At 32.8% G+C, this 24,846-nt stretch overlaps 2 protein-coding genes across 2 annotated transcripts; both read left to right on the forward strand.

Annotated features, from left to right (window-relative positions):
• Positions 1 to 2,008: 2,008 nt before the first annotated feature.
• On the forward strand, positions 2,009 to 9,137 carry LOC129230008 (cytochrome b5-like; the record flags this gene model as incomplete). The annotated part of the gene is given in 2 exon segments (XM_054864394.1): positions 2,009 to 2,031; positions 7,465 to 9,137. Coding segments are annotated over 2 exon segments (111 nt in total), but the record flags the coding sequence as incomplete, so codon positions are not given.
• Positions 9,138 to 17,768: 8,631 nt separating this feature from the next.
• Positions 17,769 to 18,693, forward strand: LOC129230574 (uncharacterized; the record flags this gene model as incomplete). Its single annotated transcript, XM_054864979.1, has 1 exon — positions 17,769 to 18,693. A coding segment is annotated over exon 1 (925 nt), but the record flags the coding sequence as incomplete, so codon positions are not given.
• Positions 18,694 to 24,846: the final 6,153 nt, after the last annotated feature.

Below are 24,846 nucleotides of genomic sequence, written 5' to 3' on the forward strand. Positions count from 1 at the left end.
ATGAGATATGAGTTTTTTTAAATTTTATTATGATATTGTACCCGTGTCTTTTTGGAGTGCAAGAATAAATAAATTAATTAAATGATAAATTGAAACCCCAAAAATTTATCGTAACTGACTTTTGTTAATTACAAGAATCATCTTTATTTTTAGTTTAGCTCTGCATAAATATCTTTCAGTTTTTCATCTCAAGTATTTTTTTTTTCTTTTCTGTCTTGATTTGATTTTTCACTATTTTTCATTTTGTAGCTCTCACATTTCTGTTGCCATGTTCTGTATACTTTGCTTATACTTATGCAACATTCAAACACACATGCATATGCAATAGATATAATACACATGCTATATACCCGGTGGCTATAAAAATAAGTATCCCTATTCAGAGCAGTCTGTAGCTTAAAGGAATGGTCCGATTGCAACCAAAATTGGAACACTGACTAATCTTGAAGGGGGAAGAAGGATAGTGCAATAAAAAATTAATTGCTACAATCACCGATAGGTGGCGCTGCAGCCTGAAAAAAAGATGGCGCTAACAGTACAGACACTGTAGTAATTATGAGCAAATTAAAGAAGCAGTCATTTTTGCCAGTAACGTGGTACGAGATGCCTCTCAGTTTGCCCGATCACTCTGATTTTAAAGCTATTTTATAGCCGCTGTTGAAATTGTCGCACATCGCCTGGATTGTGTCGTCCAGCTCAATGGTCAAGTCATGGAACCTGAACTTGATCGGTATCGCCATGCGCAAGCATAATATGCCTGTAAAACTTTCAAATAAACCATCCCAGCTTTACTTGCTAATTCTTTCTTCTTGTATCACTCATTGCAAATTCAAAAGAGCCACCCATTGGCAATTTTTCAACTAAAAAATTTTTTTCCACCATCCTTCTTCCCCCACTTTGCTTGCTTCAAACTTCATTTTCTGTTCAAGTTTTGAGTTACTTGTATTGCTACACCAAATCAGAGCTTTTAGAAGCGCATTTCTTGTGAGATGTTAGTCAAAAAAATCGATATCCTGCTCAAAAGATGTACAGGGAGTGGGTGTTTACCGCAAATAGATTCAGTTGGATCATCTAGCATTTAAGGTGTTTGCAGTAGACATAAACAGTAGCTGCTCTTTTGAGCAGCTACTATAAACTTCAAATTAAGTTTTTTTTCTTTTGATCTTTAATCCTCTTTTCATTCATCTCTGATTAATGCTGCTTACTGTGCTAGCAGGTGTCCCCATCCCCTTAAGGATGCCCCCCCCCTCCACCGCAGATCAAGATCCCCCAAATAAGATCAACAACCTCACAAAACCACCCTTCCCTTAAATTTTTCAATGGCAGAATCTACGCCATAAACTTTCCTCGCGGGGATCCCCGGTAGGCTTTAACCCTGAGTCAATTTTTCATTCTAGTGCTCCTTTCCCAGACCTTTGTTTCCTAGCTTAAAAATAAGTACAAGATGATACGTTGTACTATTATTTTTCTCAGTCTTTGCCTGATTGCTGTGTTCCATCTATGCTTGCGACGAACCTAACCTGGCAGCATTGTGAAGTCTTCACAGATCCTATTGCAGTATTACAACGTTGCCAGGTTAGGTTTGCCCCAACTATAGTTCTCCCATGTGGCAGCCATGACTTTAACGCTGCATTTCCACTTCTGTATTCCTCAAAATCTGCTTATTTAAGGTCCCTTTTACATTTCTCTGCATTTTGACATATAGTATCTATTTTGTGCTTGTGCACACACACAAAAGTATTTTTCTACAATATTTTTTTTTGCACATAAGTTTATTGCATTGCATACATTGACTTGTTGAAGTACATGTCACCAACTATTATCAATCATCTGCAGGATCAAAGGATTCTTTCTTTTTTATGTGTACTTTGCTATTTTGTTGACTATAACATTTTTTCTGTAAATTTGTTTGATCTTTTTGGTTGGTATATTCAAACATAGTCACATACATGTGTCGAGCCCTATAATGTACTAAGCTTCTTACCTAGATTTTTTTCTATTTTTACAGAAAGAGAAAACTTCCAAGAAATGGTAACTAATTTAACCTATATTTTTTTTTCTGAATTATTAGTTTAATTTAAATAGAGTAGGGTAGACTGACCAGTGAATGAACAGTTTGTATTTTTTTCAAAAAATAAGGTTCCAAAAGATTTTTCTTGAATGAATTGTACATTTTTTTTACACATTTCCAGAAAGATAACAACTAGAAAATGCTGTGTTTGTCTGCTGGTTCGTGTGTTCATTCACTGGGTCGAGGCACTTTTTTTTTCACTCCAATCTCCCAAAAACTCTGACGCAGAACTGCAAAATTTTGGATTTCTTTTTATAAATTATTTCAGTCAAACTGGAATAATACAAACGTCTTTAATTCGAATTTTTTTGTCGGGCCCTTGAAACGCCTATTCAGTTAATAATGCAAAATCTTAGTTATTTCAAAGTCCAACTTCTTTAATTCAAAGTTTTTACCCTTTCAACATTGCCAAAATATAGTTTCAGTGCAGTTATTTGAAAAGTGGCTGAGTTATTTTTAGCTATTATGGTAAAATCTGTAAAGCAGAGAAGAGGACGGGAGAATATTCTTATCTGTTCTAGGAAACAGCTGGGATTTTAAAAAGCTGTAGTTCTTATATTTAAAATCAATAAACTTACTTCTTTTCGCAATTTCTGTAATGATTTTTTATTTAATGGCATAAAAATTAATTTTGTTGGATAAATCTAAGTTTTACAGTGGCCCCTTGCACTTTGAATTATCCGAGCTCGACTGTGTATAATCACCTAAAGCGTTTTTGCTGTCATGTGACAAATACAGTATACTCTCGATATCTTGAACTTCCATATCTTGAAAACCTTAATATGAATAATTATTATTCCCCTTGATTTTGCGTATTCATCTAATATTATTTTTCATTCTTATGCTGACAAGTTTTTAATCAAAATCTTGTTATGCCAAATATTTTTCAAAGTCGAATATAATTTTTTCCGCAATTCAACCTCCATTAACCTGCAGTCTTGAAGCAACTCAAGGAATGTTTCTAAAAATTTCTCGCTCTGTTCATTATTTCTCTCAAGTTATGAATGATTCATAGAAGCTTATCTACTATCACTTTTGTTCTAAAGTGGGGGAGGGGGGGGGGGGCTCGTAGAATTAAATTACTTTAGTCGTGGTAAATCACTACATTTTGCTACTTCAATAGAATGTTTTTTTTTCTCTATTATTTTTTGCTAGTTTTAAAAATTCAAATTTTTGTTATTGTGAAGACTTTTTTTTCAACTTTCATTACATGTTTCCACTTATTTTTAACTGTTGTGACTAATTTTTAGAATTTCATGTTATTATGATTATGACCTTGTTACCTCAAAATCTCGATATCCTAAATTTTTTTTATCTACCCTTCAACTTTGTGATATCAAGAGTATACTGTACTACAACTTTTATGAATGCTGTGAATTTTCGAAAATGAAATTTTGCTTAGGTGTTCATTCACTGGTTGGTTTACCCTATATATGCTAAAGTAGGTTACTGCCATTCATGCATTTGGTAAGGTATGCCTTTTTTAGTTGCAAATTTTTTTTTCAAAAAGTTGCATACTTTGGAAAAAGTCTGAAAATGTTCATGGTTTTTAGACTTTGATTTATTTATTATTATCCTGAAATTTTTGTGGATTTAACCGATTCAAATGCATGAAAAAACCAGGAATTAACAGCACAATATATTAGTTACACACATGCTTGATTGAATTGACATATGGTTATATTGAAGCCTGAAAGACCGAGACCGTCAAAAATGTGTTCAGAATATTAAGGTGTTCAGACAGAGAGAGCCCAATGTAATTCATTAAACTTAGAAAGTCTAGCTCTGTACAGAGGCCGCCCGCAGCTTATTTGATTTGTGTTTGTTCTAAACAGTTTTGATTCCATAAAGCAGCTGATTCAATAAAGCGACTAATTCAATTTAGGTGGATTTTATTCTGTTTTTGAAAATTTGATTCATTAAAGAGGTTGATTCAATTAACCACTGATTCAATAACCCATCAATTCTTGTTGGAATGGCAGGATTCCTGTCAAATTGTCTCTGCTCCCTTCTTTCAAAGACGCTTAGACTCTTGTCCTTGGAAAGAATTGAAAATTTTTCAACCCTCTGATCCAATGTTTTCAGCTTATGCATTGAGTTATCAATACCAATATTATCTTTTATTTTTATAAAGACAGTTTTGAGTGTCAGATGTATTTTGATTATAGGTACAGGCATCCCTCGAATAACTCAGTTAATTCGTTCTGTGTAGCATCAAAATTGTGTTATAAGATACTTTTTTTAAATAACTTTTTAAACCCCTTTTTACGTTAATTAATCATGTACATAGTAAAAATCATGTGAATGTGTAGTGTGTTGTATCGAAACCGTGTTTTGTGTCATATCAAAACCGTGTTATGTGAGATTTATGTAAATCAAGGGATGTGAACCGTGTTATTATGAAACCAAGTTACCGTGTTATAATAAAAACAAAGTAAAAACTTATTATAGTTATCACACATTAACAGAATATATTAAACAAAAATGAAATTCTATCTTTTTTAAAGATAACATTCGTGTTACATCAAAACCATGTAGTATTAAATTCAAGTTTCGTACCACATGTTATAATAATCGCAAATTTGGTACCGTTTAATATTGAAACTCTGTTGTACAAGTATCATGTTATACAAGGGACACCTGTATTCCTTAAGTGAAAAAAACTTTGTTTAAAATAAATTTTTTAAAAATCCTTAAGAAAAAGCTTGCGTCATGTACAACGTAAAATGCATAGTCTTGTTGCATTCTTAGCAGGAGTTAGTATTTTCTCTTTCAAAATAATTTTAAAGTATAAATATTCTTTTATGTTATTTTAATGTAATCTTTTGAGTACTTATGTTCAGGGAAACAAATTGCCAAAAATGTTAGAAATACCAATGCTCTTTTATGCCATTATAATAAAAATGGAACTTGTACATTAAAATTCAAAGCTATGTACTATTTTAGAAGACTCAAATTCAGTGACACAGAAAGAGAAGCTTTTAAAATGCAGATGGAACTAAAAAAAAACATGTAAAGAAAGCCTACTCTACTGGACAAAAGTATTGTACATTTGAGAAATCTTAACATTTTTACGAGCATGAGACCTTCATTAGTGTAAAGACAAGATACGATTGAGTTATTGAGCACAAGTATTTTTTTTAATTTCATGAAAAGTATAATATAGAAATATAAGTTCAGATTACTAGAAACTGGGCCCCATTAGGTTTCCCCTTCAATAAAATGAAATGTAAAATTTCAAATTGCTCTGAGTGACTGAACGGAAAAACATTGTTTCGGGCCATTTCTTGTTTGATTAAAGATCCGCTCTTTTAAGCAAGGAATCTTCAAGTTTTTGCTACACTCTTTTTGTTATTTCATGTTGCCAAACTTAGCTTATTGTTTCCTGAAACTTATTTTCTACATTAGCGCCTTAAAAATCAGTTTAACTACAAAAATATCATTTTCCATGAGTTTTCATGAAAAAATGATAGATTTTCTCAAAATTGCAATACTTTTGACCAGTACTGCAATATTCAAATAAGATTTGCTCCTTTTTCTCCTTCCTAATAAATTATAAACCTCCTATACATAAAGCTTGAAGAGGAATCTTCCTTCCACTTAAAAAATACATTTTAGCCCCCTGGCTGGAAAGCAGGAAAATTTTGAAATCATTTTCCAATCTAATTTGGGTCAGTAATTTTTCACCTGTATGCTTTTCCAAAATTCGATTCCAACTAGTATTTGTTTGGTGATAACCTGTTGCATGCATTTTTAAAGCCCTCATTAGAACTGATATTAGTCTCTGATCAGATTGGTAAAAATGTTACTTCTTAATGGTCTTCTTCTTTGCCAGTAACCTCATGTGATGAAAAGAAGTATATGACATATTCCACTCCAGCAAAGCAAAATGCTTGGAAATGCTTATTACTGCACTGGACATGCTTGAATGTTATTGGGAAATGTGAAACAAGATTGGATGCAAACCCTATAGCTAATACTGTTCCCAATATGCCTGTGAAAATTTTGTTTCAAAGCAAAATGCTTGGAAATACTTATTACTGCACTGGATGTGCTTGAATATTTAGTAAAATGTGAAACAAGGTTGGATGCAAGCCCTATAGCTAATGCTGTTCCCAACATGCCTGTGAAATTTCTGTTGTTTCAAAGCAAAATGATTGGAAATGCTTATTACTGCACTGGATGTGCTTGAATATTTAGGCAAATGTGAAACAAGATTGGATACAAACCCTCTAGCTAATACTGTTCCCAATATGCCTGTGAAATTTCTGTTGCTTCAAAGCAAACTGCTTGGAAATGCTTGACATCACTGGATATTCTTGAATATTTAGGGAAATGTGAAACAAGATTGAATGCAAACTCTATTGAATACTGTTCCCAATATGCCTGTGAATTTTCTGTTTCAGGTACATCTGATTAACAAATGTGTATAATATCCTTTTTGCTCATTAAAATGCAATAACAAAGTTCCTGCAAGGCGTTAACTCAAAACTAGTAATACAATGAAGAAGCAACTGCAAAGGAAGAAAATACTTGGACATTTTTTGGAAAGTATCTTCAATTTACTAAAACTAATAGTTATGAAAGTTTAGTTAATCATCGGAAAAGAATGATGATGTTGATTCAGGAATAAATGGTAATTCATTCAGCAACATCAAAGATCAGATGCAATTATTTTTAAAAAAATCTTGTTCCTTTTGAATATTTTGCCATTTTGTCATTTGAGGGAAAGGAAAAGAAGTGTTCAAGTAATTCAACTGAAAAAAGTAACCATGGAAAATGGCAATGTGTTTTCAAACTAGTGTAGGAGTAAATTCAATGATTAAAATATTCTAGGCTCATGAAGTTTATCTTAAGTAAAATATTAAGGGCAACTGTGGAAGAAATATCTGAAGCTTAACATATCTCCTGCGCAGAGAATAACAGTATGCGGTCTTGAGCGAAACTGACAGTGGAAACAACTTTTGTAAATGTAAATTGTACTGATAAGATACAAATCTGATTCCTAAAATTTGAATAAAAACACAGAAAGAATTGGAAATTTTTCCTGAAGGGTACCCGGAAAAGTATGGGTACCCTTGTTTTAAAAAACATATTTAGGGTTCAGATTTGCAACTCATTTTATAAACCATCAGCTCCCACAACGATCAAAACAGCTCTACTTGAATTTCATCCACAATTTTTTTTACCCCAAACACAATAGTTTGTGTACACTTAATGTAAAGTTATACTTTGTAAGTTCATGTAGTAAAAAAATAATAGCTGATAGTATTAAGCTCTTTAAAACTTTTTTGTAAATATAAATAATCAGGTTAATTTTAATTCTGATTTTATTTTAATTTATTATTATATTTAATGGTTTTTGTTTGATTTTTTCTTTATTTGCATTTTAGTTTCTGGATTCGCACTGTGCTTCTTCCGGTGGGGGTCTTAGTTACTGCATTGCTTGCATATAAATTGTTTGTCCGCTTCAGTAAATAACTTCAGCAGAAAAACACTTTGTTCCTAAATGTTCTTGGAATTTCGAGACATTGTTGCATTATGCAATGTAGTCATTCATTTAATATGATGTTTTGAGCTTATTATGCAACTTAAAAGCTGTTGTAAAAATTTCTAAAAGCATTATGAATAGTGAATTAAATTTTTACGTTATTAAGTCATGTCTTCTTCCTCATATTGCATTTGCCAAAATTAAAAATGCATTTGCCATTTAAAAATATTAGTTTTTACCCTAATTAAGACTTTGCCTTTTTTAGTGGAACTGATCAGCAATTGATAGACTTCTTTAGTGTTCAATTTCATATTTGAAGACAAAAATCATTGAAATGTGAGGATGGAATTTAAAAAATTTAGTATCAAATCTAGCACTTTTAGTAAGACTTAGAAGACCTCATATCACACAACTTAAGAGCTTATCAACTAAATTTTAACATAAAAATCAAACATTTTTTAACTTTTTGAAATTAGTGGAGAGCTATAAAAAATGAAACAATACAAGATTAGGCACTAGATCCAAGTGTTTTTGAAATACAGTTGAATACATTTATAATCCCTACCTATAAAGCAACATTCTCTATAAAATGCACAACTTTTCAGAAATAAACCATAAGTTTTTCAGTTTAAAAAAAAAATTATTTTGACTTTAAACAAAACATTTTACTGGCAAATTAAAGTTTTGAACACTTTTTAATCTTCCATCTTAATTCTACGGCTTTAAATTGTAATTAGTATTTACAGTAAAAAGTGCCACCTTGTTCTTGAAAATGCAGCAGCTGTTATGTAAACCATAATGCTAGGAAAAATAGTGTGATGCTCTTTCTTTTGTTTAAGAAAGATACTTATTTATGAATGGTAATATACATATTGGCGCCTCAGAGCAACGGTAAGACATCTAATCCCAGGAGTAACTCTAAGATATCCTACTGTTGCTCTGAGGCGTTGATATATTGAATTCCATAAGCTGTGTTTTAATATTCATTGTACTAAAAACTAAATGTAAATATTTTGATATATTCTGAATATTATTTTCATATTTGTAAAATGATCATCACATGGCCAAAACCTACATAACGCAAAACCTCTGGTCCCTAGGTGTGTGGTGTAACTGCCTTTTACTGTAATCCAAAAATAATTAGTTTTTGCTTTGACTGCCAGATTTTATGTGCATCAAAGAACTATTAGTGTGACAACATTTGTAAAAAAAAAAAAAAAAAAAAGACTGAAAAAAAAGTAATCATGCAATTTTACTAAAACTTTAAATAAGGTGATTGAAAAGCTTGAAGAAAAGAAAATGGGTTCTTCTTGCTGAAACCGTGAAACTTGATAGTGAATGCATCTTCTTCTTAATTAAGGTCTAAAAGTTTCACATTAAGTTCATTGCAAAACTCCCTAAGCTACAAAAAATAGGGCCATTCCACCGAAAACGGTAATTTGTCCCGCACGTGACGCTTCATATATTTCATAAAAAATAATAATTTAAAAGGATGATGAACAAAATTTTGTTGCATATGAAATCACAAACCCATGTGTGACTTATTAAGCAAAAACTTTCTTCAAAAATTATTTCTTTTTATGAAATATAGGAACCGTCACGTGTGGGACAAAATGACCATTTTCAATGGAATGGGCATATACATATTTTTTCAATGGTCTAAATATTTCTTTCTAAACTAATGAGATATGTTTCCTTTACGTTATAACCATAGCTTTAAAAATCTACAATTTGTTTCTTCATTTCTGTATTAATAGAGCAAAAATATTAGCTTATTCATAAGCAAGTTACAAGAGGTTGACTTTGGATGTCCCGCACGTGACGCATGCAAATAAATTTTATTTTAAATAACAAAATTGTTTAATAAAAATATTATTGTGTCAGGAATATTTTTGTATTGAATGTAAAGATTAAAAAAAATTGCTTACCTCTGTTTCATTAAAATATTAAGAGATTTGACGAAATGTTAATGAAATTTAAGGGTATTTTTGTCCCGCACGTGACTGTGGAATAGCCCAACACCTTTGTGTTAGTAATTTAAAGCAAGATCAATGACTTGCAATTTATAATTCTACAGGTTTTTGATTTTACTTTGCCTGCATTGCAGTTGCCAAATCACTATTGTCAACCAAGCATTAGAAATGAAAGCACATCACAATTTACAAATGAACATTTACAGGGGTTTTTGCATGTTTTTGTTTTTCAGTCAGCATTTGATATAAAAAAAAGTATCTAGGGAAATGGTGCTTTTGTTTTCCGATTAGCTTATTGAGCTTTAAAGGTATGAAAGATCCAATTTTACGAACAAAATTTATTAAAAGGGCAAAGAAACGTTTGGAGTTTTGTAAAAAGGCTATTTTTACATTTTTTTTTTTTTTTTTTTTTTGATAATTTTGAGTGGGAACATAATTTGTCTGTTCTGACCCTTGATTTACCACTCATCAATACAGTATTGAACAGCACAATGGCAAATTTCATGTTAGTGAGAGAAAATAAAGGTAATGACAATGATGCATTGCCATATTTCTGAGACAAATTTAACTGTCTCACCTATTATTTTTCCTGGAATAGTTTTTTAACAGTAACAAAACAGTTAAATGCAAAAGCAACATTGTAGTAGTCATAGTTCTTTGAGCTATGGATGTGTTATTTTATGCAAAAAATCAAATGTCATAAGCTGCCACGAGAGCCCAAACTTTAATTTTAGGCGGGAGGGAATTTTTAATTTGCCAAATGATAAAAGATGAACATGCATAGCATACATTGATATCTGCATTTAAGGTGTCACTGTACCTTTCAAACATTTTTTTTAAATTTAAGTAAATTCTGTTTTTCGTTGAAACCATAACATGCTTACTTATTTTGTAATTAATAATTAATCTTAAAAATTTAAAAATATTGTCTACTTTTTTAAAAAAAAAATTAGTAAATTTTCAATGTTTTTAAATTTTTAAGACTTTTTTCTTTTCAGACTAATATAAAAAAAGCTTTTTGCTAAACGATCACAATCATCATCTCTAAAAATCTTTGCATTCATTTGTTTTTGTGTTTATTAGAAAATTTTCTGTGATTATTTATGTAAAAAATCGTAATTTTTTCCAAAAAAATTTGGTTTTTAAAGATATAACATGCTCCAAACATTTGAGTAATTTATAAAATGCTAATCCAATGCACAGTTTTGTTAAATATATTATCCTTATTGCAAAAAGTATTACTTTAAAGCTGTATCTTAAATAGAAAAAAAATCCTTAGGGATTCTTATGATATGAAAACACAAAAAAACTATCATCGAGAAAAATCAATTTAAAGTTTATCTTTTGCATAAGAACACATAGCGAGCATGACCTAAAACCACTCATAACTTTTTAAATATTTGAACTAAAGCAATGAAACTTTTTCCCTGTGTTTGGTCCAGTGTTTAGTTTTGAAATAAGCAATAAAAAATGTTTTGATGGTTTGATCATTTTTGAAGTACTGTAACCCCTAAGGAGAAGACATTAAGTGTCATTATGAAAAAGAATTAAAAAATTGTAATTTTTCAATGTTGTCTCCAAAGTTGCCAAATTCTCAGACAAAATTTGCCGAATAAGGATATTTCTTGGAGGCCACAGTGACCTTCCACGAGGCACTTTTGTAAGCTGCATGCTTTTTCCTTTCCTATAGGTTAAGTACTAAGCGTTGCAGAAACATTTGATTTTCATTCACCATGATTCAGACACTGAAAAAAATATTGCAGTTTTAAATTCCATTTGTACATCAATGTTATGCATTAGAATCATTGAAGGAAATGCGATCTCAGTTTACATGAATTTAATAAATGTACCTAAATTTGTCATTAAAGGTTAATTATGAATTACACCACTAAAGTTTACGTTTTGCGAAGGATCTGAGCTTCAAAAATGAGATTTTGAATTATAGTGTAAAATGAGCTGTTGTAATGAGTATGTACGATTATTGTTCAAACTAAATCTGCTTGATATTTAGCAGATGAGTTTTCCCTATGTAACTGTTACATTAGTTTTAAAGAAAGAAATAATAAGTGTAACAAGATCATAAGCTATACTGATTATTCTAAATTGACTATTTTTTCTTCAAAAATGCATGATTGATTAACCATTGAATATTGATTTGCTTCAATGTGTACTACGCAAGATTTTCACTGTATGCCATTGATTTGTTTAAAAAACAATATTGATCACAGTTTATCTGTTGCTTTAACTTTAAAAACTCTCGTATTTCAGGAAGCCTATTTTTTTTCCCTTGGCTTTAGTCCCATAATTCTCAGTTTAGCTTTTCAGATACTTCTCACCAAACCCTTCTCCTTAAAAGTTTTGTATTTAAGCATAAGTTTAAAAAAAAATTACCTGATTCCATGAAACACCATTCCAGTTAATTTCAAATGCCTAATGTATGGTACTTTTTTTAAAACAATGTATAAATTTGCAATTGTAATACTTGGAGTTATTTTTACAGCTTCATCTTGTTGTCCCCCCCCCCCCTCCAATTTATTTCATTGAAATGCATGAAATATTTCATCCACTTTGATTTTACTTTTAACTTGGTCTTTTCTCCCTCTTATAAAGCTTCTAATATGGATTTTCAAAAACATTCCTTTCATTTCAGTAATGCATTATTGAATATTTAAGAGTGGGATTCACGTTGATTGATTAATAATTGTGTCAATTACAAAGCATTGCCTCAAAAAGAAAAAGAAAAAAGCTTGTAATATATTGACAGCATAAGTTATATACAATAAGTCCCCCTCCCCTGACCGTGGCCAATCTTAATACTCATGTATCTTAAGCTTCTTGTAAATTTCTTAACTGCCTTTTGTAATGCCTGTTCTATTGTGGAATGCTTAACTGATGGAAAATACATTTTTACATTAGTTATATTTTGATATTGCACAAATAAGAGCATTTTATTTATTTAATATTGGTAAATGTGTGTATGAAAAAAAAAAGTTGCTGTATTTCATGCTTTTATAGGTCATAACTTTACTTTGATTATTTATTGTTGTTTTAGAAGTTTTTTATTATATTTAATGTTTTGCGATGTTTTTTCATAAAAATATATGTGTATGTTTTCATTCTATAAAATGCGTTGTGATCAATTTTTTTTTAATGTGATCATATTTTCAAGAATAACTTTATAAAAGCTAGGCCTTTTGTAGAAAATATTAAAATTTTTAAATTTGTATAATATGTCTTTTTAATTGAGATAAAACTAGCAGTTTACAAAAAAAAAAAATTAAATCTTTGGTGATCATGTGTATGCAACGGTATGCATAAGTATTGGAGCAATTTTATGATCAAATGTTGTTTATTTTTAATTTTTATATGTTTGTTTTTGAATTCAGTTCAAGTTATATTTTTTATGCTTTATCAGCTGCTTTTTCAGCTTGAAAGTATGCACAAATTTACTTGATTTGTGAAATGCTTTCTCCTATATGTTACTATTGGAAGTTGTGTTTACATATAAAAATCATGTGCAACCATGCTTTGGCGACTTTTACCCATTTTCATGCAGACAACATTCATTACATTTTAGATTTAACAAAGTGTTTTGTAAGATTTTTATTCCAGAACACCGTAAAAATAATGCTAATAAGTAAAAACTTATTGCATTAAATGTCGCCGAGGTGCAGTTGTACACTATTGGGTTTTAACGAAATTTGTTTTAAGTATTGGTTTTCTTTTGTATCTTGAAAAAACACTTAAAAGTGTCTGAGAGTCTTTGTTAAGTTTTATAATACTATGAGGAATTTCATTTCCTTGACATATCATGTTGTTGATTTTGTTTTTGATGTATAATTTAAATATATGAAGAATAATAAATTTGCCTTTCTCGATTTGAAATTCGAATTGATCTGGTTTTACTTTTTTTCTTCTTCTCAAACGGATAAATGCATTATCAAACGTCATTTAAAAGTTAGCAAGATATTTCACTTTGCTTCTTATTTATAGTTTTGTAGAAATTATCCCATAAAAGAAAGTTTCTCGATGCAGTAGGAGCTTTCTAAATTTTTCACACAAGTTATATTGCAATGATGTTGTTGAAAAAAAAATATTTGGGAGAACACATCTCTTTTTTAGGATAAATGTCACTATCCACAAATTTTTGTTGGGCCATAAAATGTCAGTTCAGATTACTTATGCTGCTTTAATTTACAAAGCAGGCATTTATTTATTTTTTTGAAAAGGTCGTTTGAAACCAATTTCTATTAAATTTGCATTCTTTTTACAATAATAAGACAACTGTTTCGGGGAACAGTTTCCCAAATTAATTTATACTTTGCAGCAATGCAAGTTACTTGTATAAAAATCCTATTTGCAGTTCTAGTACTTGGATATGTACCACCTTGCTATGATTAAAGAAAATGTTCGAAGAGAATATTAAAATAATAATAATAATAATAATTTGAATTTTGACATCTTGAATTCAAATTATGTTTTTCGCAATCACGAGTGTGTGTATGTAGGCGTGTGTGTTTGTGTGTGGGGGGTCTGTGTGCTGGCATAAGTGTGTGGGTAGTTGTGTGTATGAATGTGTGTGTGGGGAGGTATGTGTATGTGTGTGTAGCATATGTTTGTGTCTGTGTGCAGGTATGAATGTGTGGGTAGTTGTGTGTACGTTTGTGTGTGTGTGTGTGTATGAATGTGCGTGTGGGGAGGTATGTGTATGTGTGTGTAGGCATATGTTTGTGTCTGTGTGCAGGCATGAATGTGTGGGTAGTTTTGTGTATGTTTGTGTGTGTGTGTATGTGTAGGTGTATATGTGTGTGTGTGTAGTTGTGTATGTCTGCGCGTGTGTGTAGGACATGGATGCAACCTGGAGACGGCTTTCGCTATAGGAGCAGCATCGTGAGGAGCCGGTCGACGGTGATGGTGCGGAGGGTGGCGGTGGGAAAATAAAATGATAGCACGCCAAAAACAGTCAAATAAAAGCAAGAAGCAATCGTGATTGCTCAAAAACGTTTAAAATTTGCCTGGACAATGTAGATGTGTGATTGGATAAGTGTATGTGGGTGAGTCTTTGTTTTATCTCTCAACAGCCATTGTCCAGAGGCTGCAATACCTCCTATAGTTTATTTGAATTGCGAATGTGTTCCTACTTTGCCCTGTTGTCTCTTAGTTAGAGATGATAGTGAATGAATTTAATGTCTACTTCAGAGAAACTTTCATTCAATCTTCTACTTATGATTACTATAAATGTTACTCTGTTTTATGGCAACCACTTTTCTAACGGTGGTTTTATATTTAGTTATTAAACGGATTAATTACATTGAATTTACTATTTTTATTCCATAACTTTCTCTTTTAAAGAAGAAATATGGTTGGTAGTTCTTATCGTCTGCAGCTGATTCTAGAACTTTAATTTAATTATTATAATTTTCATTGCTCGCGTGAGTGGCAACGTTAAAATTTAAGTTTCTTGATGGAACAAAAAGATTACTGAGGAGCGATAAGTCAAGCAGCGTTGCTGCATCACATTCTTTTCTTTCTAAAATATCTCGATCATTCTAAGTTATATTTATTTCTGAATTTATTTTAAATGTTACATTCGTGTGTTGTAATAAATGTTCTGTATAGTTATTGCAAGTATATTTTATTGCGAATTCACAACGAAGAGTAAGCGGCTCTACAATTCAGAAAAAGTCACGTAGCCCGCCATGCTCAACCATTTATGGAGCCACCAGTGAGGAATTTGATGCTTCGTTTATGATTCATGGAATCCTTTTCATAAGGTACGATATTTTAAAATCTCTTGTAATGAAAAATGCAAATGTAGGACATTGCATAAAACGTAAATAACGGACATTTGATTCTTATTCGAATGCAAATTCCCATGAACATTTTTATTCTAATTCATTTGTGCTATAAATGAAACTGAGACTTTTATTCATTGAAATGGTTGATATTCTATTCTGAGTGAAGTGTATAAGAAACGTTTATCAGAAAAATCATTCTTGAATGTTGATACATTTTGTTGTAATTCTCGGAAAAGGTTCTTAACCCTGGTTTACAACCGAAGATACACGTTCTATTCTGTTAGACTTTATTGCATGATATAGAGACATTCTATTCTATTTATTCTCATTCTATCTATCATTTTGTGATAAACCATGACTTCTAAAGCTGCATCTGCGTATGAAAAAGCAAAAAAGAAACGAGCTACTATTCGCGCGGTAACAACTAAGCTACTGAATAAAATGAAGACGTTACTGTGGAAGATTTAAGCACATTCAAGCTGCAATTAAATAGTAAGCTAAATCAAATTCAAGTCGCTGATGCAGAAGTTGAAAACTTAATCGAAGATATGGATGAATTCGAAAATGAAATAGAAGCTAGCCAAGAATATTCAGATAAAATTCTAAATCTTCAGTTCGATATTGAAAGCAGAATTGAAAAAATTAAGCTTGACTTTGAGAAAGATAATCGGTCTACATTACCATCGCGAAGTGGACCTTTTCAAACAAGTACGAGCATAAATTTGCCTAAATTCGATCTTCCAGCAATTAACGGAAATATAAGTAATTGGATTAGCTTTAAACAAATTTTCATTTCGACTATTCATGATAATTCTAATTTAAGTCAACTACAAAAATTGCAATACTTGCATGCATCAGTTACAGAAGAAGCTGCTCGACTAATAAAGGGCTTTCCTATCACAGAAAATAATTATTCTCAAGCTTGGGAAACGTTAATTAGTCGTTATGACAACAAAAGAGAGTTATCATATGCTTTAGTTTCGAAAATATTTAGCATTAAACCAGTCAAATTGATGACTTCTAAATCTCTTCGGGATATTTTGGATTCTTGCAATGAAGCAGTTCGTAATCTAAAAACGTTGGGATTTGAGTTAGACAAACTTTCAGAATTAGTCATTATTCAATTTCTCGAAAAACGCTTAGATGATAATATCCGAAAACAGTGGGAGCTCACATTAGAAGATGAAGAAATTCCATCGTATAAGAAATTTATTGAATTTTTAGAAAAGCATGCCAGAAGCATGAAAACCTGCAAAGAAAACTATCCCAAAGAGGAACTTTTGAAATCCAAGAAGTCAGTTAGCTATAATTCCGTAACAAACGTAAATCGTAGAAGTTGTGTATTGTGCAATTTAGATGCATTGTTCAAATGTTCAGAATTCAAAAATTTGAGCCCTCAAGAACGGTGGAATCTGGCGAAGAAGAATAAACTTTGCTTTAACTGCTTGAGAGCTAATCACGATACTTCGAAGTGTAAAGTTACTTTTCACTGCAAAGATTGTTCTAAAAGACACCACACTCTCTTACATGATTCTTCATACAAATCGAACCTTTCAGTCGATAATTCTGCACAGAGGTCAAGTGAGTCTGTTCAAGTTAATAATTCTCAGTCCAGCAGTCTAGCTTTAACTGGTCTGAATAATTCGTGCAATATTCTGCTATCTACAGCTTTAGTCAAAGTCAAGGATTCTCAAGGACATTGGCAACTGTGTAGAACTTTACTCGATTGTGGTTCTCAAACCTCATTGATGACTGAAGAATGCTGTAATAGACTTAATCTAAAAACATTTTCAACTAATCACTTAGTCATAGGAACTGGTAATCAAGTTGCTGGAAAGTCCAATTACTTAGTAAATTTAAACTTTACTCCACGGTTTAATTCAGAAACCTTTTCTACTAAAGCACTAATAGTTAAAGAACTTACTACGAAATTACCAAATTTCCTTATTTCTAGTCATAAATGGTCACACATTGAAAGTTTGCAGTTAGCAGATCCTGATTTCTACATCTCCAGAAACATAGACATAATATTAGGTGCAGATGTATTTTTTGACATAATTCAAGGTCGCAAGATAAGTGGTGGAAAAGACACACCTACTGCTATTCAATCAAAGTTAGGTTGGATTCTCTCAGGAAGGGTATCGTCCAAGTTATATGAAGGTATAGAAAATACCAAATTGAGTCACCATTCCAGTGTAAAAATTGATGAAGTTCTTCAGAAATTCTGGGAATTGGAATCTATTCCTCAGAAAGAAAAGTTAAGCATTCAAGACGCAAACTGCGACAAGTTTTACTCAGAAACTACAACTAGAGATGACACTGGAAGATATGAAGTCAAACTGCCATTCAAGGAAGAACCAAGTCTTGGAAATTCGAGAGATCAAGCGGTTGCACGATTTCTGTCGTTGGAAAGGAAACTAATCCAAAATCCGAGCATGTATGATCAATACAAGAATTTCATGAGGGAATATTTATCCTTAAACCACATGGAATTAGTGCAAGCAGAAGAGATCATAGAAGATCGCAAGTGTTTTTATATGCCACACCACGGAGTAATTAGAGAACATAGCAGCACCACAAAATTAAGAGTTGTGTTCGACGCATCAGCTAAATCATCAACAAACTCGCTAAATGATGTTTTGCATGCTGGACCCAAACTCCAGACTGATCTATTTTATATTCTATCAAATTTCAGAATACACTCCATAGCTCTTGCGGCTGATATCGAAAAAATGTTCCGACAAATTCTTGTCTCACATTCAGATTCTGATTTTCAGAGAATTATATGGCGAGAAAATCCCGATCAAAAGATTGAAGACTATAGATTGAAGACAGTGACTTACGGAACTGCTTGCGCACCGTATTTAGCCATAAGAACTATTAAAAAACTTGCTGAAGATGAAGAGATGAATTTTCCTAAAGTCTCAAAAGTTATCGACAAGGACTTTTACGTAGATGATCTATTAACAGGAGCCGATTCAATTCAGGAAGCTGAAAATCTCATGAGTGATTTAATTAATCTAATGAGAAGAGGTGGATTCACTCTTCGAAAATGGATATCAAATGAACATAGTATTCTTTCAAAATTACCTCCTGAACTAAAAGGAACAGAACAGTCTATAAATATTGCTGAAGATCAGTCAGTGAAACTTCTTGGCATTCAGTGGGATCCAAATCAAGACACATTTGCGATTCATTTAAATCCAGCTCAAAAAGTCACCACAAAACGGCAATTATTTTCAAGCATTGCTAGAATTTATGATCCCCTCGGTTTCATTTCACCCTCTACAGTTTTAGCTAAAATTATGATGCAGAAATTATGGTTATGCAAGTCAAAATGGGATGATCCACTCCCAGACAGTATCCTTAAAGAATGGACAAGTTTTGTTTCACAGCTTCCGATACTTGAAAATATTCAAATGCCACGACATTTCTTCATCCAAAATTCTGCAGTAAAATGTATTCAAATTCATGGCTTTTGCGATGCTTCCCAAAAGGCTTTTGCTGCTGTCCTTTACATGAGATCAGAATTTGAAGACGAGAAAGTCAAGATTAGTTTAATCGCCGCGAAAACCAGAGTCGCACCACTAAAAACAATAACGCTTCCTCGTTTGGAGCTGTGTGCAGCTGTATTGTTAAGCCAACTCTACAAGAATGTAGTTGAAAATCTTGCCATTCAAGTAGATGAGTCATTCTTTTGGGCGGATTCCCAAATAGTGCTTGATTGGATAAATTCCGAACCTCATAAATGGAAATCCTTCATTTCTAATAGGATATCGCAAATTCATACTAATACTCAAGTCGATGCCTGGCATCACGTTGTAAGCAAAGAGAACCCTTGTGATTGTGCCTCAAGAGGACTCATGCCTTCAAAACTTCTTAATCATTCACTATGGTGGAAAGGTCCTTCTTGGCTTTCAGATTCGCCAATAGTTATCCCTCCACAAAATCATTCAGCTTCGGAAAAAGAAAAAATCTCAGAAGTGTCAGTGAAAACGGCAAGTTATTCTAATCAAGTAGAAGGCGAGTTAAACTTCATTTATAACTATTCTTCGCTGAGTAAGCTTTCTAGAGTAGTTGCTTATAGCGTACGATTTATTCAAAATGCAAAATGTGAACAAAAATAATCGGAAAGTAGGTTCTCTTAAGACATCAGAATTACTTGACGCCACAACTCGCATTGTAAAGTTGGTCCAAGATTCAGAATTCAAATCGGAAATTCATGCTATTCAAACTAAAGGGAGTTTGCCAGCTAAAAGTTCCTTAATATCATTGAATCCTTTTCTTGACAAAAACGGTATTTTAAGAGTTGGCGGCAGACTTAAACACTCTAATATGTCAAATGATCAAAAACATCCAATGCTACTTCCTAAAACTCATCACCTTTCGGATTTAATTATTGATTATTATCACAAACTCTCTCTTCATGGAGGAACACAAGTTGTACTCTCTCTCATTAGACAGCGGTTTTGGCTGATATCAGGAAGAGATAAAGTCAGAAAAAAATATTCAGCGTTGTCTGACATGCTTCAAGATGAAGAAGAAAATCATGTGCCAAATTATGGGAGATTTACCTAAAGATCGCGTTCTTCCTTCCAGACCATTTCTCAAAACGGGTATAGATTTTGCAGGGCCGATAATAACGAAGCCGAATCTCAAGAGAACAAGGGTTACCACAAGTCATACATTGCTTTATTCATTTGCTTCACGACAAAAGCAGTTCATCTTGAAGTTGTGTCCGAACTAAGTACAGATTCATTCTTAGCGTGCCTCAGAAGATTTATATCGAGAAGAGGAAAACCTTCAGACATATATACTGATAACGGCTCTAACTTTAAAGGTGCAAGAAACTATTTATACAGTCAAATGGAAATTCTTAAATCAGCATCAGTTCAGGACTTTGCTTCAGAACTGTTTATTAACTGGCATTTCATCCCACCCAGTGCACCTCATTTTGGAGGTATCTGGGAGTCTAACATCAAATCAATGAAGCAACATCTTTTCAAAGTATGTAAATCAGCAGTGCTTAATTATGAAGAATTATCAACTTTAATTATTCAGATTGAAGCATGTATGAATTCAAGACCACTAACTCCTCTTAGTAGTGATCCAAACGACCTTGATCCCTTAACACCGGGTCACTTTCTGATTGGAGCACCGCTTCTAGCAATGCCTGAGTCTTATCATGCAGAAAATTCGCTATCATACACTTCAAGATTTAAGTTGATTCAAGCTCTTCGCGAAGGATTCTGGAGGCGATGGAGTGTTGAGTATCTCACACAGTTACAGCAGAGAAGTAAATGGAAGTCATCTAACCCAAATATAAAAACTGGACAACTGGTGTTGTTAAAAGAAGATCTCAAACATCCCATGAAATGGAGTTTAGGAAGAGTTATGGAAACTTTTCCTGGAGATGATGGAGCTGTAAGAGTTGTTCAGGTGAAAACTACATCAGGAACATTTAAAAGACCAATAACTAAGATTGCTCCCCTACCAACTTAGACTTAGTTTTGGACATTTGTCCAATGGGGGGGGGGGGAGTATGGTAGTTCTTATCGTCTGCAGCTGAGCCTAGAACTTTAATTTAATTATTATAATTTTCATTGCTCGCGTGAGTGGCAACGTTAAAATTTAAGTTTCTTGATGGAACAAAAAGATTACTGAGGAGCGATAAGTCAAGCAGCGTTGCTGCATCACATTCTTTTCTTTCTAAAATATCTCGATCATTCTAAGTTATATTTATTTCTGAATTTATGTTAAATGTTACATTCGTGTGTTGTAATAAATGTTCTGTATAGTTATTGCAAGTATATTTTATTGCGAATTCACAACGAAGAGTAAGCGGCTCTACAATTCAGAAAAAGTCACGTAGCCCGCCATGCTCAACCAATGGTCAAGCAAAGGTATGGGGCAGTGTTGGGCATCAACTAAAAAAATCAACTAAATTTGTAATTGATTGATTAGTTGACTAAAGTAATCTGACTCCCATTTAGTTCAGACTAATATTTTAAAAATTTAATTCAATTGCAGACGAAGATTAAGGTTAGTTTAAACTAACTCGTTAGTTGACTAAAAAAACTAATTTAGTTCAGATTGATTTAGTTCAGATTAAATTAATCAGATTGAATTTAGTCAGACTAAAAGTAATAGATTAAAAGTAATCAAATTGATTTGATTACTTTTTTAATTCAGATTACATTCGTAAAATATAAATATCATATGAACAGAGGCACATTTGTATTTCTACGTGTATATATATATTTATGCAAGCATACACGAGTTAATGCGTGTACATACGACTACGTGCGGGTATATACGTATATAAACGTGTTATCCCGCGTATGTTCGTGTACGGAGGTATATTTGAAATTTTAAGTAAATATACATATTTATGTGTGCATACACCAGTAAATACGTGTATATACGAGTATGTACGTGTATATAAGAGTATGTACGTGTACACATAACAATATGCGTCTAGATACGTGTTACCCCGAATATACTCGTGTAAAATGGTATATTTGTATTTCTACGTCATATTCCAGCGTGCGTATACGAGAAAGTACGTGTATATACAAGTATGTTCGTGCACACGCGAGAATATGCATATAGATACGTGTTAACCCGAGTATACTCGTGTACAGAAGTAAATTTCTGTTTAAACGTGTATATACATATTTATGCAGGCATATACGAGAAAATACGTGTATATACGAGTAAGTACGTGCACACATGATAATAGGCTTATAGATACGTGTTTAACCCGAGTATACTCGTGTAACATGGCACATTTGTATTTCTACGTATATGTGCATATTTATGCGTTTATAAGCGTGTATATACGAGTATGTACGTGTACACACGATTATGCGTATAGATACGTGTTACCCCGAGTATACTCGTGTACAGAGGTAAATTTGCTTTTAATTGTGTATATACATATTTATGCGTACACACAAGCTAAGATACGTGTATATACGTGTACACATGAGAATATGCGTATAGATACGTGTTACTCCGAGTATACTCGTGTAAAGAGGTACATTTGTATTTCTACGTTTATATACATATTTAAGCGTGCATATACGAGAAGGTACGTGTATATACAAGTATGTTCATGTACACACGAGAATATACTTATACATACGTGTTACCCCGAGTATACTCCTGTACAGAGGTAAATTTCTATTTAAACGTGTATATACATATTTATGCAGGCATATACGAGAAAATACGTGTATATACGAGTAAGTACGTGCACACATGATAATAGGCTTATAGATACGTGTTTAACCCGAGTATACTCGTGTAACATGGCACATTTGTATTTCTACGTGTATGTGCATATTTATGCGTTTATAAACGAGTAAATACGTGTATATACGAGTATGTACGTGTACACACGATTATGCGTAGAGATACGTGTTACCCCGAGTATACTCGTGTACAGAGGTAAATTTGCTTTTAATTGTGTATATACATATTTATGCGTGCACACAAGCGAAGATACGTGTATATACGTGTACACATGAGAATATGCGTATAGATATGTGTTACCCCGAGTATACTCGTGTAAAGAGGTACATTTGTATTTCTACGTTTATATACATATTTAAGCGTGCATATACGAGAAAGTACGTGTATATACAAGTATGTTCGAGTACACACGAGAATATGCATATAGATACGTGTTAACCCGAGTATACTCGTGTACAGAGGTAAATTTCTATTTAAACGTGTATATACATATTTATGCAGGCATATACGAGAAAATACGTGTATATACGAGTAAGTACGTGCACACATGATAATAGGCTTATAGATACGTGTTTAACCCGAGTATACTCGTGTAGCATGGCACATTTGTATTTCTACGTGTATGTGCATATTTATGCGTTTATAAACGAGTAAATACGTGTATATACGAGTATGTACGTGTACACACGATTATGCGTAGAGATACGTGTTACCCCGAGTATACTCGTGTACAGGGGTAAATTTGCTTTTAATTGTGTATATACATATTTATGCGTGCACACAAGCGAAGATACGTGTATATACGTGTACACATGAGAATATGCGTAGAGATATGTGTTACCCCGAGTATACTCGTTTAAAGAGGTACATTTGTATTTCTACGTTTATATACATATTTAAGCGTGCATATACGAGAAAGTACGTGTATATACAAGTATGTTCGAGTACACACGAGAATATGCATATAGATACGTGTTTAACCCGAGTATACTTGTGTACAGAGGTAAATTTGTACTTGTACGTTAAAATACATATTTATGCGTGCATACACGAGTTAGTACGTGTATATACGAGTAAGTACGTGTATATACGAGTAAGTACGTGTATATACGAGTGTGTACGTGTATATACGGAGCTGTACGTGTTAACCTGAGTATATTCGTGTCTACAGGAATTTTGTATCTCTACGTGCAAACGGAAGTAAATACGTGTATATACGAGTTCGTAAGTGTAAACACGAAATTTTACGTATAAATACGTATTTCCCGAGTCTATTACTGCACGGATTTATATTCAAACTTCTAAGTGTACACAATGTTTATCAGTACAGCGTTTACAGACTTTCAGGGCAGATAGAGTACACCTAGACGAGGGGAAACACATAGCAATGCATGGTCGGAAACACTTTCCTGGCGCGGTAGTGACAACACCAATCACCAAAAAGACAAAACACGAATAAGAGAAGAGAACATGTTTTAGAATCTTTAGTACAGCAAAAAACTAAGGAAAAAGAAAATTAAGGGGCCAACGATCATCATCAAAGAAGGTGTTCGAAATTACGACCCCGCCTGTAATATCGAAATTTAGCAAAAATACCGGGCGGGTCCCGGACTTCCTGGTGGAACAAAAACCACGTGTGCGTATGCACCGTCATCTGATGCTTCGGTTTACGTAGCAACATCTGTTGTATGCACCAGACAAATCTTACCTGTATTTTTGCTGTATTAAAAATAATAAACATGTTTTCTCCTCTTAATCGTGCCCTGTCTTACGCTTTGTGTCGTCACTATCGCGTCTAGGTGCACTGTATCTGCCCTGAAAGTATGTAAACGCTGTACTGATACATCCTGTATACTTATTTATGTGTGCAAACACGGGTAAATACTTGTATATACGAGTATGTTCGTGTACAAACTAGAATTTGTGTATGGATACGTGTTAACCCGACTGAACTCGCGTACAAAGGTAAATTTGTATTTAAACGTTTATATACATTTTTATGCATGCATATACGAGAAAATACGTGTACAAACGAGTAAGTGCGATTCCACACGAGAAAAGACGTATAGATACGTGTTTAATCTGAGTATACTCGTGTACAATGGAACATTTGTATTTCTACGCGTATATGCATATTTATGCATTTTTGCACGAGTAAATACGTGTATATACGAGTGTGTAGTTGTAGACACGAGAATATGCGTATAGATACGTGTTACCCCAAGTGTACTCGTGTACAGAGGTAAATTAGCTTTT

This window comes from Uloborus diversus, chromosome 9, assembly GCF_026930045.1.
Source record: "Uloborus diversus isolate 005 chromosome 9, Udiv.v.3.1, whole genome shotgun sequence".
Classification (NCBI taxonomy): Eukaryota; Metazoa; Arthropoda; class Arachnida; order Araneae; family Uloboridae; genus Uloborus; species Uloborus diversus.